At 38.5% G+C, this 18,932-nt stretch overlaps 2 protein-coding genes across 2 annotated transcripts in view; both read right to left on the minus strand.

Annotated features, from left to right (window-relative positions):
- Nucleotides 1-1,668: 1,668 nt before the first annotated feature.
- Nucleotides 1,669-4,982, minus strand: kcne4 (potassium voltage-gated channel, Isk-related family, member 4). The gene is made up of 2 exons (XM_072255486.1): nt 4,867-4,982; nt 1,669-4,667 (listed from the first exon to the last, which is right to left on the minus strand). The coding sequence occupies exon 2, from the start codon at nt 4,628-4,630 to the stop codon at nt 4,193-4,195; it is 438 nt and encodes a 145-aa protein (XP_072111587.1). The 5' UTR covers nt 4,631-4,667; nt 4,867-4,982; the 3' UTR covers nt 1,669-4,192.
- A 1,626-nt stretch (nt 4,983-6,608) lies between these two features.
- The window catches only part of acsl3a (acyl-CoA synthetase long chain family member 3a), a 79,657-nt gene continuing 67,333 nt past the window's right edge, over nt 6,609-18,932 (minus strand). Inside the window, exons 14-15 of the mRNA XM_072255484.1 lie at nt 16,280-16,437; nt 6,609-9,505 (exon numbers count right to left, since the gene is read on the minus strand). Of these exons, the coding sequence (XP_072111585.1) occupies nt 9,348-9,505; nt 16,280-16,437 (316 nt within the window). The 3' untranslated portion in view covers nt 6,609-9,347. The remainder of the gene's footprint in view (nt 9,506-16,279; nt 16,438-18,932) is intronic.

The raw sequence follows: 18,932 nt of genomic DNA on the forward strand, positions 1-18,932 counted from the left end.
GAAAAACTTCTTCACACAGAGAGTGGTGAATCTGTGGAATTCTCTGCCACAGGAAACAGTTGAGGCCAGTTCATTGGCTATATTTAAGAGGGAGTTAGATATGGCCCTTGTGGCTACGGGGGTCAGGGGGTATGGAGGGAAGGCTGGGGCGGTGTTCTGAGTTGGATGATCAGCCATGATCATAATAAATGGCGGTGCAGGCTCGAAGGGCCGAATAGCCTACTCCTGCACCTATTTTCTATGTTTCTATGTTTCTAAAAGTTAAGAAATCAGTAAGCACCTCTTGTCAGTAAGGCAGTAAGCAGCAGTGAAGGGCTGAAAACTTGAAGAAAGGGCAAATAAATATACCAACAAAAGCCTGGCAATAAGCTATCCACTGGAGGAACCTACATTAGGGGTTTGAATCAGAATCCTGCAGCTCTGCAATGTTTCAATCCAAAACAGTGACAGTTCCTCCTCTCCCCCCTCCCACATAGATGCTGCTCCTCTAGCAGATTGCTTGTTGCTCCAGACTCCAGCATTAGCAGTCTCTTATGTCTCCAAAGGTTGGCGATAAATGGATAAACACACACATTTTATGATTTTGTTTGTTGGCCTTGTTGATCAGATCTGGATATAAATCACAGTGTTTAAATCCTTCCTGGAATTTTCCAGTCTCTAAGCCCTTGCATGTCTATACTTTTGTTTACTCTGTAACTAAGACTAGTCCCAACAGTTACAGCATTGATATCAAACATGGCATAAAAAGAGTAAAAGCAGAGCTTTACCATTTGAACTGATATAGAGTCATGGAGCACCAGAGCACAGAAACAGGCCCTTTGCCCTTTTTAGCCTGTGCCAAATGCTGTTCTGTCTAGTCCCATCAATCTGCACTTCCCCCATAGCCCACTATACTCCCCCCCCTCCATGTAAATATCTAAATTTCTCTCAAATGCTGCAATCAAACCCAATCGACCACTTCCTCTGATAGCTTGTTCCACACTCACGCCACACTCAGGTGAAGAAGCTCTCCCTCAGGTTCCCCTTCAATATTTCACCTTTTACCCTTAATCCATGACCTTTAGTTCTAGTCTCACCCAACCTCAGTAGATAGAGCCTGCTTGCATTAACCCTATCTATTGTGTGCAATTCTAGTTACAATACTCTAAATTTGGCCTCACCAACATCTAATGCAACTTCAACATAACAATCCAACTACTGCAGTCAGTACATTGATTTGTCGAGGCCAATGGGCCAAAAGCTCTCTTTTTGACTCTGTCTACCTGTGATGCCACTTTCAAGGAATGATGGATCTGCATTCCCAGATTCCTCTGTTCTTCCACACTGCTCAGTTCCCTACCATTCACCATGCAAGTCCTCTCAAACTGCAGCAACTCACAGAAGCATCTCTAAATTAAAAATAAATAAAATTAAGAGAGCAATAGAATCACAAAGGAATGGAATGATATGGTGACAGCATTATATTCTGTCTGCCATTTTCCCAGCTGGTCCAGATCCCACTGCAAGCTTTGATAGCAACCTTGGCATTATCTGCGAAGTTTAACACATTGTCATCCAGACACGTATGAGGTGTTAAGGCCATTTCACAGAAAGCAACAGCTGCATGTGCCGGGAGTTTAGAAAAATCAAGAAAGAAGCTTAAAAGATTTTTCCAGCTTTGCACATTTTTTCATTACATTGCATATTTTAAGTGTACAAGGTTGAAAACCAATTAAAGGAAACCATTAGGATCATTCTCACTACAAGCAGTACCTACAGTATTATAATGGCTGTATGTTATAATGTGTAAAACTGACAGAATAGTCATTGGATCAACATGTCCCCGCCAAGGAATGATGGCAAACATCTATGTAGCTTTAATGTCCAATTAGTATAATCTATTTATTCATTCACACTGTAACACTAAATCAATTTTTTGTAGTTGTATTCGATTTGGGGATCCACTGTAGGCAAATACAAAAAAAAAAGTTATGCCAATGTGCTTACAGTAAAACACTAGAATTCAAGGAAAATTTTTCAGTAATGAAAACAATACAAATTGGTGTGGATCTGAATGTTTAGAAATCACGTGCATAAATATTATTTGATGTTATTAACAAGAATCCAGATCACAAATGGTCATCTATCAGTATGAAACGCAGCAAAGAAGAACCTGGTGCAGAAACAAAGAAGAACTTGGCAGAGAAACCCAAAATGTTAACTGTTTATTTCACTCCACAGATGCTGCCTTACCTGTTGAGCTCCCCCAGCATTTTGAGTGTGTTGCAACTTTCACTATTGAAGTTATTTGCAAACTATTTTATTAATATTTCAGCTTTTATTGAAACTGACTTAAAAAAGAGTGCAGTCATCATTGTTCCTATCTGTGGACATAATGCACATCGTTCATCGCACACCTCTTGAAGAACTTACTCCAAAACAATGATGCCCAAAGGACAATTTTCCAACAGCTGAAGCTATTGCATTTATTGCAGTCTGCCCCTACCAGCTGGAGGTTGTTCCCCACCTAGAAGCCTGCACACAATAATCTCCTAAAGAGCTGATAGTCAACCATTTGATAGACAAGTCAGTAAGAAATATTCAGCTGTTGTATTCTTACAAAAAATTGATTTGCAGGTATTTATTATGCGTGTGGTTTTGGGACAATGCCAGTGTCAACCTCATCCATCACTTCATGGATATTACTCAAGTAAACACAAGGAAATCTGCATATGCCGGAATTTCAATCAACACACATAAAAGTTGCTGGTGAACGCAACAGGCCAGGCAGCATCTCTAGGAAGAGGTACAGTCAACGTTTCGGGCAGAGACTCTTTGTCCTGGCGAAGGGTCTCGGCCCGAAACGTCAACCGCACCTCTTCCTAGAGATGCTGCCTGGCCTGCTGTATTATTACTCAAGTAATTGTCTTTCCTTACTTTCACAAATCCTCTCCACCTCTTACCTCCATTTTTGTTATTGCTTTACTTTTGACTTTCTTGAACCTTTTTTTTCGGCAACTGGTTTCCTCTCAAAATCAGATGCCAGGGACAAGTAAGTAATGCACAGAGACAGATATTGCAAACAGAAAGGTGATAGTGCTCAGCTTAGTTGATTTAGCTGTGCATTGACTATATTGTCCAAGACATGATAACTCCCCTGCTATAATTCCAAGTAGTATCCAGGAACTTTTCTTTGCAATCACAAAATAGACCAGAAGGCCCTTTGCTTAACATTTTATCCAAAGATAATGGTTTGGCTAGGCAGTACACACACTAGATTCCAGGGGTGATTGATAAGTTTGTGGCCTAAGGTGGAAGGAGTCAATTTTAGAAAACCTAGCACATTTATTTTGCAACATAGTCCCCTCCTACATGTACACACACAGTCCAGCAGTCGTGGAGCATATGGATCCCATCTTTGTAGAAGTGGTCCACAGCAGGGGAGATTGATAAGTTCGTGGCCTTAGGTAGAAGGAGATGAGTAAAACAGCTCTTATTACATGCACGTGCAGTTCAACTCTTTGAGTGAAAATGCAGAAAGTTTAAAGTTAATAACTCATCTCCTTCTACCTATATCTCCACTGCATCTGACATTCATATTTGATATGAATATAAATCGTATTCTTAAATTCAGCTAATTTTAATTCAACTTAACAATAAATATTTACAGTTATTTTGCAGATTAACCTAATATTTACAAATTAATTTAATAGCAGTGGTATAGTTTACAGAATATTTGTCAAGAGTCCAACGCCAGTTTCATCCGGAAGATTTTCAATTTTCAAGTGTTTCCAGGCTAATTGCCAATGAGAATTTGTAAGCTTTTTGAAGATCCATAGACGAAGCCTTGTTGATTTGTTGACCTTCTTGCTTAAATTCTTTATTTCAACACATAATATCTACGGATTAACTATAAAATAGTAGCAGTCTGTTAAACAGCAATTCTGCAGAGAATTACAATCGAATGTTTAACATGTGTACCGTACATCTTATAAACGCTGCCACTAGTGTCCAAATATACAGATTTTGACTTTTAAGAGTCAATGGGTGTATTTGCAGAAACGTCTTTCATGTCCTTTATGTTCATGCTCTTGTGAGTGTCCATTGGGAAGTGATGGCTAATTCAAGAACTAGCGTGCGACAGGCACCACATGTGTAGTGTACCAAAATCATGGGCTTAGTCACCGTCTGGAATTCCTTCTTTTCCATCATTTTAAGAAAGGGTTTCAGCTGGCGGATGAGAGCCGCCCGAAATGCCGTAGAACAGAGCTTCATTTCCAACCAGTGCCTCTCCTTCCAAGGTGAGTCGGAACTCTTGAGCTGTCTCCGAGCTCAAGCTACTTTCCATGGAGCATACGGCACAGGACAAAGACGGCACCACGCTCTCTGGCAAATTGCCGAACACCCGTGGTATCTGCAACAACATCAATGCAGCCCACTCTCCGCTGTCATCATACAGAAAAAGTGCGTCGTCTTTCCGCTGCCGCTTCTTTGACTTGATGTAACACAGCACTATTCCCAGGAGGAAGGTTCCATAGAAAGACATGACAATTAAGATGTACAGATATTCGCTGTCCTGGGAGTCACTTGCAGCCTTCGCTGTCTGTGTACCTATTTCGGCGAAGTTGGTTTCACTGGAATTGTACATCATTAAATCGATAGACTGCAATTTCTTAAAATAGAAGATCCTGGTAGAAAGAATTAACAGGGAATCAGGTCTACTCAAATTAAACTGTGTATCGTGTTTCTTTAAATGAAAGTACAACATTAAAGGGGCTGAAAAAAACTAACTTGCATTTTGCATGCACTGAAGCGATTATTAACAAACGTGGAACATGTGCAATCAATTTCATTTTATAGAATGTTACCAATATGGCATTTACTTACCAATCGGTATAAAATATATCTTTCAAACTTCTCAGAAGGATGAAGTGGTTTAAAAATTGGAGCGCAGTTCAGCTCAGTTATGTGTGCAGTAATTCCCTTCGTTGCAATCAACCGACTTTTATATAGATTTCATTCCGCACCATCACGTGCCAAGGGAAGTTAACTCTGAAGTGAGGAAATCTGGATTCATTTTACTGAGATTTTGGACGAGACGAACTTTTGACTTAAGCAGGAAAATTGGCAGTAAACTCACTCTAGTGACGTGTGAATTTTGCTCTTTTATGAAGTTCATTCGAGAGAGCAAAATACAATCAACGGACAAACGTGCAGGACTTCATTCGCTGCTCTATAAATGTTGCAATTAATAACTTTGCCATTGGCAAAAGAAGCCGTTTCGCTGATAAATTTAAGGATTTAATTCTCATAGCAACACAATTTGCGAACGTGAATTTGTGCATACATTTTAATCCTAATCTGATTTTGGAAACATATTGCTTTTTGTGCTGGTGAGGATGCAAGAGCACACACTGGAAGTGGGAAATACACTGAACGCGGGAAACCCGTTAGGTTGTCCATTGGGTAGGTGCAGATTTACTATTTACATATAGTTTCAAGCCCTTAATATGGAAGCTTGAGTTTCTTTTAATAAAAATATTTTAAAGTTTCTTGGTATGGATTTATATTAAAAAAATCAAACATCGTTATCAGGATCTCCCCCAGGTAGACTTCTCGCCCATTTTCATATTCAAGTTTACTGGAAACAGGCAGCAAATTACTATTTGGCAATTGAGAAGTGTGAGTGTGCGCGTGCGCGCGTTTTAAGAGCGCATCAAGAACGTGTCCCACGGAAACAGACATTGTAGCTTCTGAGAATCTGCTATGACATTGCATTCACACGTCACGTCATTCTTGAAACAGTTGCGGCTATTGCACTGATAATCAACGGCTTGTCAGTAAATCGGAAGTTCTTGCGTGTAAACCTAATCTTCGTCCACGAACAGATAAAGTAAATAAAAAGTAAACTGCCCTACGTGTCAACATTTAAGACATGAACTGAAGATGCACAATAGCAAAGCTTTTAATAATTCATTACAAGCAGGATAATATTCGACCCATCGAATCAAAGCAAACCCATTCCCCCACTTTCCCTGAAATAAGACCACAATGCTCAGAAGCAGAGTTAGGACATTTGGCCCATCAAGTGTGCTCTGCCATTCTGGCAGCCAACCAAAAAAGGCTCCCTTTATTCCCAATCTTTGCCTCCTGCCAATTAGCCAATGCTCTACCCATGCTAGTATCTTTCCTTTAATACCATGGGCTCTTAACTTGTTAAGCAGCCTCATGTGTGGCACATTGTCAAAGGCTTTACAAAAATCCAAGTACACAACATCCATTGATTCCCCTTTGTCTTTCCTGCTTGTTGTTTCTTCAAAGAATTCCAACAGATCTGTCAGGCAAGACTTTCCCTTAAGGGAACCATGACAACGATGGCCTATTTTTATCATGCACCTCCAAGTACCCCAAAACCACATCCTTAACAATCTTCCCAACCACTGAAGTCAGACTAAATAGCCTATAATTTCCTTTCTTCTGCCTCTCTCCCATCCTGAAGAGTGGAGTGACATTCACTTACACATTTCAGCAGTAGATCTACATATAACTGAAGAGCTCTTGTTAAAAAAAATGGCAATTTTACAAGTTTTTGCATCTTCAAAAACAAATCAGAGTTTAACTAACCAAAATCAAAGTGGAAATCACAAATTACAATTTTATTTTATAACTGAAAACATATCCAAATACAAATAAATAAATGAATATATTTTGTAACGCAGTTCACATAGATGTTTGCAGGAAGTCCACTGAAAATTTCTAGACTTTTGTCATGAAATTCATTACATTAAATACTAAGATTACTGTACAATTGACTAACTGGAAGAAAAATTTAACTTGCACTAAATTTACAGTCCCAAAGGTATTTACATATAGAAATGAACCAATAAATACCAAGATTTAATGCAGGTGCCACACTATAATTCCTTAAAACAAACAGTAGTCAAGGTAGAGCAGAACAAACTTTTACCAGTCTGTTTTACACAAGTGTACGCACTTTTATCTTATATACATTTTAACCTTTGTTTCCCACTCCTCACATTTACATTTAGAGAGTCTAACCATAAACCATGCGCAAAACATAACACAAGCTTATTCATATGAAACAAACAAGTTCAATGCACTCCTGTGAAATCAGACACCATGACAGTGAACTTACAATTGCGTTTGTCATTACTGTACTGAGCTACCGAATCACTGTTCTTAGGACAAGTAATAATAACTTGGATTCATTTCTCCAAAGGCTGTTGTTATCCCACCACCAACCCCCTCCCATCCCAGCCATCTCATTGTGAACATGATTACTTTGTTTTAAAAATGTTCACAATATTTTATATATAAATCAATGGACATGCATTCCAAATTCTACCCACTTAACTACAATTGACACAAACCTACTAGTCATGAAATCACAACTGATAGCCAGAAGACAATTAAACTTAGTAGTAGTATTCTTAAAAGTAACCAACTTGAGAACTGAAAGGTCAACAATCAGCAAGAGGCTGAATGATTACGATTTTGAGGGTCCTGTTTTCTGCAAATGTTGTTCTCACAGTGAAAGTAGCTGTCTACATCATATGTAAACTCCAAACGTTATTTTACAGCTGCAATTAAATTGAGTGACCTGTTTACACAAGTCAAAAAACAGGACAATCACGAATTCAGGAAATGATGGGAAAAAACCACCCTGTTTTTTTTAAAGTCACAGCTCATGTATGGTGATGTTTCAGCACGTCCATTTTAAAGCCATGATACCTCAATTCTGCAAGCAAAGTGTAAAGGTGAAAGTCTTGAGAAAAACATGCTTTTTTGTTTCCATAATTCAAGAATCTGTCTAATGGCAATTTGGTTTTTGCCAATTACAAAATGAAGACCAAGGCAAAATGATCAGATAATGGCAAAAGTACAAATTTCTACTTTGAATATACTGGATACTTTAAGGGGCAACATCTCTTTTCCCAGAGTCTGAAACCTTTTGTTCCTACTTACATCAAACAACTGGACTTCAAGAATATAGAGGAACTATTAGTATGATCATTGGGCAAGCCATCCTGGTAAATCAGTAACAACTGTTCTGAATTGGTTTGTATAAAAGTGGATCCTCTCAATGAACTTCTACAAATGCATTTCTGTTGTAGTGTTTTAACATTCAACTGCACAAGCTTTACTAAAATGCAAAACTGTTTATCATTTTTGAGGCAGTTAACAGCAGAATTTGCATATTTCCTCATTAACACTTTACCACTAATTTAATAAAAGAATCAGTACAATACATGAAAAGACAGAAGTGGGTGTTAAGAAAAAAGTGTGACTTATAAGCTTAGTTCCAGGTGTCACAGAAGTCAGTGCTTGTTAGGCTTTTCCTCAAGAATAATTTCTACCTCTCCCCCCATTCTTCCGTGAAGATACTGACTGCTTAGTGCTTTTGTACCCTAGTACCCTAGTGAGGCCACAATCCATGCATGGAATTTATCAGCGAGTGTAGGCAGAATATTAGAGCAAGGACATCACAGACAAGTTCAATCCTGTACTCAGCTAACAATCACATGAACACTTCCAACCAGACTTAACATTGGAGGCTGTAACTATGGCCAATTTTCATTCCGAAATTAATTGCACAAACCACTATCTTAACTAATTACAAAGCAGGGCTATCCTACATATCCGATATTAAATGATTTTTATGGCCCAGCTTATCAGTGGCTAGTTGCATCAGAAGTCGCCTACAAATAATATTTATCTCAATTTCTTAAACCTTTTCAGATTTAGCCCTGCACTGATTAAAACCCTATTAAGTTAAACATTGCACAAGTGTATAATAAATAAACTGTACGTTTCCACAACCTAGAACACAACTGTATTAGAGGTTCAAGAGATCATGTAGTTACATTTGTTCTTGTGGATTATTGAGTAATAATTTATAAACACAAACACAAATAAACAAATTATTTTTGTTTCACAAACAACAGGAATTCTGCAGATGCTGGAAATTCAAGCAACACACATCAAAGTTGCTGGTGAACGCAGCAGGCCAGGCAGCATCTGTAGGAAGACTAACGAAGTTAGTCCTGACGAAGGGTCTCGGCCTGAAATGTCGACTGCACCTCTTCCTACAGATGCTGCCTGGCCTGCTGCATTCACCAGCAACTTTGACGTGTGTTGCTTATTTTTGTTTCAAATGGTTTAGCAATCTTGACCTGGATAAATGTTAATACCTATAAAGAATACTACAGAATAACCTATTTTATAATGTGATGTTCTCTTTTTGATTAATCCTATGACCTTAGTTTTGAAAACATTGTGTTCTGATGTCTGTTATAATCATCTTTCAGAGTCATTCCTATTTATTTGGGTTGTGTGGAATGCAGGTATTATTTTCCACCATACATTCGTTCAATGTCCGCTTGATAGTGGGTTTTGAGTTCCTTCCGTTTCAATTTGAAGGCATCTGTCACCAGGCCTGTCTCTGGAGTCCAAGGTTCAGGACTCAACCGCACTTTTAATGGTATTTCAAATTTCTCCAATTTTGCTGCAAACAAATGCCAAACAAGTAATTAAAATTACAATATATATAGATTTGAATCTACAAAACACAAATTATAACACAAAAAGAACTGCTTCCTTCCTGTCAGTCGGTGTTAGCTTTTATCCTCTGAATGATCCTAATCTATTCTGCGCCCTTTGTCCCCAACCCCCACCATTTCTGCATTCCTTTAATCTTTCTTACCTGCTTAACCCATCCTTAAAATGTGAATTTGATTACCCCACTGCATTTTGGCATTTGGAAAGAATGGAAGGGTATGGTTATAAAGCTACATTCAATATGACTCAGGTATTCATTAATGTGAGAAAGTAAGTCTTTAAGCACAATGAAAAGCGACTTACCAAGCTGCCCATTGTGCATTACTTAAAGTTGGAATCATTTAGGACTTTCAAAAGGCAACTAAATTGACATGAGGGAAAACAATTTTCAGGGCCACAGGAAAAGGGGCAATGGGTATGATTTAATTGCTTTAAAAAGAATTTCACTGTGGCTTCAATGGCCTCCTGTCAGTTTCTACTCAGGTACCAAGTGTATTCACCAAGTCACTTTAGAAGCTATCAAGAGTTCTAGACCATTGCTCCAACAGCACAGATTCAAATTCCAGTGTGGAAACTGGGGAAATTAAATTTTAATTACTAAGTAAATGTAGATTTTTTAAAAGTTAGTCCCAGTAATGATAAGCATGAACCTACTATAAACCCATCTACTTAATATCCTTCAGTGTAATGAATTATGTCGCTACATCTAATCCTATACAGGTGTGCAAATAACATAAGGCTTACAAAAACCAGAGATGCAGAGCTACAATCTGTTATTCTAACTCAGCCTGTCCTGTGTGACTTCAAACCCACCATGGTGCCTGACTCTCATCTGCCTTTAGTTCAAAAGAGTGGATATTAAATGCTGGCCCTGCCTTCAACATCAACATAATAAAAAAATCCAAAATAATTTTGTGAAAGGGTATTCCACTGCCTTACAACCTCAGTGAACTTTAAAATATACACTTTATGGTTGAATTTCCAAAATCAGCTTTTGTGAAAAAACTATTGCTTTTCACCATATAATCTCCCTATCAAATGAAAGACACCTTGCTTGCAGGAATCTGCCTCTAAGATTAAAAGTGTAAGAGTTTGATTCGTATTCAGATTTTATTGTGGCACTGTGGTTCAGGTAACCGATCGGGGAGGGGGGGGGGTGAGAGAAATATGGCTGTAATTGTGGAGAGCATAGACAATTTCCTGCCAGAAGGATTGAGAGCCCTGATGTCTGTATTGCCTAGCTGGTGCCTGAGTTCAAGACATCTCATTTGACCAGCAGAAGAATTTTGAGTGGGAGGAGAAAAATCCAGCTGTTGTGGTCCATGGGAGGGGGTGGACCAACAATACAGGTAGAACAGGGAAAGGGGTTCTGTTGAGGGAATTTGATCAATTAGGGACTGAATTAAAAAGCAGAACCAAATGATTAATATCCCTGAATTACTAAACAAGCCACATGCAAGTTGACATCCGGTCAAGTAGTGAGTTAAGTATGTGGCTCAAAAATTGGTGTGGAAGAAGTGGGTTTGAATTTGTAGGATATTGGCATGAGTACTGGGGGAGGGACTGTTCCAATGGGACAGGCTGAGGCCTGCATCCTGGTAAATTGCATAACCTGTGCTATGGTTAAGACTTTAAACTAAACAGTCATGGGGATGAAATAGAAACATATGGAAGGTATCAGTAACATGCCAGAAATTCAAGAGTCAGGGTGGGGGGTGGGGGGCAGAAAAAAAGGCTATAAATCAGAGTAGATTAGAGGATGATCCCTAGGTTGAAAGGGTTAACACATTACTGGTTGTGGGCCTGTTCTTGCTGGAGTTTAAAAAGACAAAGGAGATCTCATTGAAATCTACTGAATTTTAAAAGGCTTGGATAGAGTGGATATGGAGAGAACATTTCCAGTAGTGGGAGAGTATAGGAACATAGGGCACAGCTCAGAATAAAACAAATCCCCTCAGAATAGAGATGAGGAGGGATTTCTTTAGCCAGAGGGTGCTAAATCGATGGAATTCATTCTGACAGATAGCTGTGAGGCTAAGTGATTGGGTATATTTAAAGCAGAGGTTGGTAGCTTCTTAATTAGAGAAGGTGTCAAAGATTATAGGGAGAAGGCATGGGCTGACAGAGAATAATAAATCAGCCATGATCGAATGGTGGAGAAGATTTGATGGAGTGAAGGTGGCCCCATTCTTTTCCGATGTCTTATAGTCACCATCAGCACATCACTAAGATCATGGTCAGGAGTTTACTATAAGCTATGATCATTTACAACTTAAATGTTTCTAAAATTAGAAATAAAGTCTGCAGCATTCAAGATACAGAGATCACATTATGAATTGTCAAATGCACTATCCTTTAAAAAGCTCAGAATTTGTAGGGTGAATGATTTTAAAAGGGAACTTTAACCTTATTAAATTTTTAAAGCGCAATAGCCATTTTTAATGTAGTAAAAGATAGCACTTAAAATTTAAAGCAAACCTAACAAAATGGAAGCTGCAATTAGAATTTAAGACTTCAAGTTCAGATATTTCTATGCGTTTGTAGATATGTATCTGAAATTGAAGTTAATATGCTTGTATAATAAATTTTAATTGCAGCTTCCATTTTGTTAGGTTTAAAGCAGAGCGGAAAAACACCCAAATCTACAAATGAAATGCTTGAGGCTTTTGTTCCCGTTTACTTGGCCTCAACAGAGATCATTTCCTGCAGAAATCAGCAAATCTGCCACCTTTAGCAAACTTACCGAAGAGTCAGTGATATACTCCTACATCTATAAAAACTGGTTCATGTACTCCTAGCAGGGGCAGAGATTTTTAGTTTCCATCATAACTATCTCAGGTAAAGCCTTGGATCAGTCAACATTAACTGTATCACCCTATGATTTGTGCATACTCTGCTGATTCATCGGCTGGGATATGCCTCAAGCTAATATGAAAGCTGTGCAATAAGAACAAATCAAAATCGTACCCTGCAGCAAAGCCAACAGCCAACATTACCAAGAGTAAAGAAAATCCAACTCATAACTACTTAATCAGTGATATATCTTCACTATACTGCTTTCTAAAACATTTCAATCTGACCTGCTGATGATTCCCAGCATGTTATGATTTTAAATGCCCACTATCTGCAGCTAAGCCTCGAGTTTAAACATCAAACTTCTGTTAAATGTCTGAATTCATTGTATCCTATAATAAATGTCAGGCCTTGAAATCATAAGACCATAAGACATGGGAGCAGAATTAGGCCATTTGGATTATCAAGTCAGCTCCACCATTTCATCATTGCTGATCCAATTTTCCACTCAATCCCAATCTCCTGCATTCTCCCTGTATCCCTTCATGCCCTGACCAATCAAGAATCTATCAACCACTGCCTTAAATATGCATATAGACTTGGCCTCCACAGCTGCCTGTGGCAACGAGTTCTACAGATTGCCCACTGCCTGGACAAAGAAATTACTCCTCATCTCTATTTTAAAAGAACACCCCTCTTTTTGAGGCTGTGTCCTCTGGTTTTAAGACTCTCCCACTATAGGAAACATCCTCTCCACATCTACTCCATTACGGTCTTTCACCATTTATAACCATATAACAAACCATGTAACAATTACAGCACAGAAACAGGCCATCTCGGCCCTTCTAGTCTGTGCCGAACTCTTACTCTCACCTAGTCCCATCGACCTGCACCCAGCCCATAACCCTCCATTCCTTTCCTGTCCATATATCTATCCAATTTAACTTTAAACAACAACATCAAACCTGCCTCAACCACTTCTGCTGGAAGCCCATTCCACACGGCTACCACTCTCCGAGTAAGGAAGTTCCCCCTCATGTTACCCCTAAGCTTTTGTCCTTTAACTCTCATGTCCTCATTTGATAGGTTTCAATTAGGCCACCCCTCAATCTTCTGAATTCCAGTTAACACAGGCCCAGAGTCAGAAAACACTCCTCATACAACAAGCCATTCAATCCTGGAATCATTTTCATGTGCCTCCTTTGAACCCTCTCCAGTATCAGCACATCTTTTCTAAAAGAAGGGGCACAAAACTGCTAACAATACTTCAAGTGAGGCCTCACCAGTACTTATAAAATCTCTACATTACATCCTTGCTTTTATGCTCTAGTCCTCTTGAAATGAATGCCAACATCACATTTGCCTTGCTCACCACAGACTCAAACTTCAAATTAACCTTTAGGGAATCCAGCACAAGAACTCCCAATCCTTTTGCACCTCTTTTTTTTTGTATTTTCTCTCCATTTAGAAAATAGTCAACCCTTTTATTGCTTCCAACAAAATGCATGACTATAAACTTCCCGACACTGTATTCCAACTGCCATTTCTTTACCTATTCTCCTAATCTTCTCTTAAGTCCTTCTGTAGCCTCTCTACTTCCTCAAAACTACCTGCCCCTCCACCTATCATCTTCAAACTTTGCAACAAAGCCATCAATTCCATCATCCAAATCATTGACATATAACATAAAAAGAATTGGCCCCAACTCAGACCCCTGTGCATGATTCCAGGATTGAATGGCTTGTTGTATGAAGAGTTTTCTCACACTTGCAGCCAACCAAAAAAGGTTCCCATTATTCCCACTCTGCCTTCTGCTAATCAGCCACAGCTGTACCCATGTTAGAATCTTCTCTATAAGTACTCTGGGCTAGCAGCTCATTAAGCAGCCTCATGTGTAGCACCTCGTCAATGGCCTTCTGAGAATCCAAGAATACATCAACTGATTCTCCTTTGTCCATCTATCTTGTTATTTCTTCAAAGAATATCAACAGATTTGTCAAGCCAGATTTTTCCTTGAGGAAACTATGCTGATTACAGCCTATTTTATCATGTGCCTCCAAGAACCCTGACACCTCATCCTTAGTAATTAACTCCAATCTCTTCCCAACCACTGAGGTCAGAGTAACTGGCCTATAATTTCCTTTCTTCTGCCTCTCTCCCTTCTTGGAGTGACATATTAATTTTTCAGTCTTCCAGAACCATTCCAGAATCTAGTGATTCTTAAAAGATTATTACTAATATCTTCATGAAACAGGGAAATCTCTTTTTCCCTTATTCGGGAGAGAGAAAGCCTGTGGTATGTCGAATTACCAGGTGAACAAGTAGTCTTTGGGATACTGCAAGTCTGTATCTTAACTGATGCTTTGCACGAGCGCTCAGTGGAGGGTATAGATTTTTTTTGCTGGTGGGGGGGGTCATTGCTTTGCTGCTGCGTGGGAAGGGGAGTTGGGGGGCTTTGGGATTCTAACGTTTAATTTTTATTCATTCTTTGGGGCACTCCTCTATTTTCGTGGATGTTTGCGAAGAAAAAGAATTTCAGGATGCATATTGTATACATTTCTCTGACATTAAATGTACCTATTGATCTCTTCAGCCACCTCTTTCAGAATCTGGGGTGTACACCATCTAGTCCAGGTGAATTATCTACTTTCAGTTTTCCAAAAACTTTCTCTAGTAATGGTAGCTTCACACACTTCATGACCCCTGGCAACTGGAACTTCCATCATACTGCTAGTGTCATGGACAGTGAAGACTGATGCTAAATATTTATTCAGTTCACTTGCCATTTCATTCTCCTCCATTGCTCCCTCTCCAACAAACCAATATCCATTCTCCCCTCTCTTTTACACTTCATGTATCTGAAGAAACTTTTGGCATCCTCTTCAATATTACTGGCTGGCTTACTTTTGTATTCTATCTTTACATTCTTAATGATTTTTTAGTTGCCATCTACTGCTTTTTAAAAGCTTTCCAATTCTCTAATTTCCCACTAAGTTTTGCTCTATTACATGCTCTCTCTTTGGCTTTTATGTTGGCTTTAACTTCTCTTGTTAGTCACGTCATCTTTACTTTAGAATACTTCTTTCTCTTTGGTATGTATATATCCTGTGCCTTCCAAACTGCTTCCAGAAATTCCAGTCATTGCTGCTCTGCCATCATCCCCAACAGTGTTCTTTTCCAATTAGTTCTGACCAACTCCTCTCTCATGCCTCTGTAGTTCCCTTAGTTCCACTGTAATACTGATACAACTGACTTTAGCTTCTCAAATTTCACAGTGAATTTGATTGCATGAAGGGTTGCCATGAAGGGTTCTTTTACCTTAAGACCTCTAATAAATTCTAATAAATTACACAACACCCATTCCAGAATAGCTGGTGGGCTCAACCACAAGCTGCTCTAAAAAGCCAACTCACAGGCACTCTAGAAAATCCCCCTCCTGTAATCCAGCACCAATCTCATTTTCCCAATCAACCTGCAAATTTAAGTCCTCCATGGCTATTGCAACATTGCCCTTTTGACATGCATTTTCTATCTCCCACTGTAGTTTGTAGGCTACTATTTGGAGGTCTGTATACAACTCCCATCAGGGTCTTTTTACCCTTACAGTTCCTTAGCACTATCCCACAATGATTCAACATCTTCCAACCCTATGTCACCTCTTTCTAATGATTTGATTTCATTCTTTTTTTTTAACCAACAGAACAATGTTGCCCCCTCTGCCTTCCTGCTTGTTCTTTTAATACAATGTGTATCCTTGGACATTAAGCTCCCAGCTATAATCTTCTTTCAGCCATGAAACCATATCTATTGTACTTGATCAATGCAGTTGAAACTACAGACTGTTCTAAGTAATCCATAACATCATGTTTGAGGATTAAACATGAACTGAATTCATTAATAGGACAGTCTTTTTTTCTTTCAAGCTCACCAATTGTAGCAGCATCAGTGATCTCTCTCAGCACTTCTTTCTCCATTTCTGGGTGGTTACAAATCTCAGCCCAGCTTCCTATTACATTCTTGTGCTGAGCCAAAGTTAGCAGTTGTTTCTGATTGGGCACCACAAAACAGATGACATATGACTGATCACTAGGGAGAAAACAATTTGTGAATTAACTTTTGGTTGCTAAACATTTATAGACATTAACATTTCAAGAAAATGTCCAAAGTGACAATAATGGACAGTTTGAAAATTTTACCAGACATGGATTTTCAAAATTTATACAGCAGTAATTGAAGAGGTGCATTTTGCATGGAAAATGACAGTTACTCTGAACCATTTTTACCAGTGATTACTAAACTATCCCTGTAGCAAGGGCTGGAATTCTCAGAAATTAAGCAATTGACTTATTTAAATTAGCTAGATTTAATAAATATCCTTAATTGTTTGAAGTGTCATAGTAGATTTTTATAGATCAGTTTCTTTTTAAAATAATATTAAAATTATGATGCTTCATCTTGGTGAATGCTCCTGAATGTTGCTTGCTTCATCTGTTTTGCAGGTGGGGCTGTGTCCTAAACAGTCCTCATTTGTTTTATTTACTTTAAATGTTCATGACTTTGAATTATGAGATGCATTTTCAGCACAAAATACTATTAACCAAAAAATCAAGACCAAATTCCAGCTATGTTACAAAAATTGAATTTCTAGAGATAATTTAAAAAAAACCTGAAATATACTAATTCACGATTTAATTGTTCAAAGCATCAAATGGTATTCATTAATATACGTGACCTTAGTAAGATTTTGCAATTGTTATAAATTGCTGGAGACAAACTGATAAAATCTTAAGTCACAAGTAAGAGAGAACACAAACATTTGTCTAATTAATCTGAAAGAACATGAAACACATCGCACAAGGAATTGTAGCTTACAGCAGACGAATATCAGAGGGAACGAAATACTAGACAACAGAAAGGCAGAAAGAATGGTAATAAGCATACAGTACCTTGACAAAGTACACGGCCTCCACAACTATTTTACTGTCTCATTTTCTAAATTTAAAATATATTGAAGTAGGATTTTTGAGGTAATCTACAAAACATTGTGCATCATGTCAAATCAAAAGAAAAATTCCAAAACCTGTCAATTTACAAAAAAGTAAAAACCAAAATTGTGAGGCTGAAAAAAGTATTCATCTCCTTTGCAATTACTATGCCAACTTTCCTCAGATGCAATACTCTATATTACCTTACCAATTCATCCAATTTGCTGATGTACAAAATTTGTGGATCACCTATTTCAGTTAATAAGAATAAATGCCCTCTCTCTCTGTAAAGTCCAACAGTATGGTAGATTTTCAACAGACCAAACCAAAAGGAAGACAAAAGAGCATTCAGGAACAAGTGAGGAAAATGATCATTTTAAAAAATAACAAATCTGCAGAAGGGTACAACACCATCTCAAAGGCACTAAATATACCTCAGAGCTCAGTGCAGTCCATTGCAAAAAAAAAAGGAAAAAATATAAAACCACAGGCACAGTCTGCCCCTCTAAACTTAGTCACTCAAGAAGAGTCACACTTGTAAGAGAGGCTGCCGTGATGCCAACAGTCACTGACTGAGAGCTGTAGAAGTCAGGGGCTGCAACTGGAGATGACGCTTACGGCTCCACAATCTTCAAGGCCTTGGACAAAAAGGGCATTTATGGAAGAGTGACAAGGAAGAAGCCCTCTTTGAAAAAAAAATCATATCCTTGTCTGTGAATTTATAAAGTATCACCTAGAAGATACTGCAAAGATGTGGAAGAAGGTCCTGTGGTCAGATGAGATTAAAGTGGAACTTTCTGGCCTCAAAATTCTGATAATAAAAATCTAATACTGTGCATCAGCCAGGTAACACCATCTCTACTGTAAAATACGGTAAAGGTAGCATCATGATATGGGGATGCCCTTCAGCACAAGGACCAGAAATCTGGTCAGGACTGATGGGAAGATGAATGCTGCTAAATACAGAGAGATCCTGGATAAAAAACCTGCTAGCCTTTGTTAGAAAGCTTAAACTAGGGAGGAAGTTAGCTTTTCAGCAGGACAACAACCCAAAGCACACTGCCAGAGCAATCATGGAGTGGTTTCAAATGAAGAAAATGGATGTCCTTGAATGGCCCAGGGTCTTGGGTTTAACCCAAGTGAACATCTCTGGCAACACTTCAAGAATGCTGTCCACAGCTGCTCCTCAACTTACCTGACACAACTCGAGCAATTTTGCAAGGAGGAATGGAAAAATCTTGCTCCATCACATTGTGCAAAGCTAATAGAGACTCGCCCAAAATGATTACTGGCTGTAATAGCATTAAGGGGTAGTTCAGTTAAGTACTGAGTAAAGTGGGATGAATACTTTTGAAGTGCTGACATTCCAGTTTTTGAATTTTTAGTTTTTCATGCTTAACAATTTTCCCTGTTTTTTTTGAGCTCTACTGTTGGGGAAAAAGCAAATGATTCACAAATAAAATTTCCTAGTTAAACAGATCAAAATCCCTGGTTGTAATATTCATTTATGTGAACAAAGGCTGAATACATTTTACAAGGTACTGTACTATAGTGTAAGCAAAATCAATCTGACACTGCCAGATATAAGGGAAGAAT

The sequence above is a fragment of the Mobula birostris genome, chromosome 4 (assembly GCF_030028105.1).
Source record: "Mobula birostris isolate sMobBir1 chromosome 4, sMobBir1.hap1, whole genome shotgun sequence".
Taxonomy (NCBI): domain Eukaryota; kingdom Metazoa; phylum Chordata; class Chondrichthyes; order Myliobatiformes; family Myliobatidae; genus Mobula; species Mobula birostris.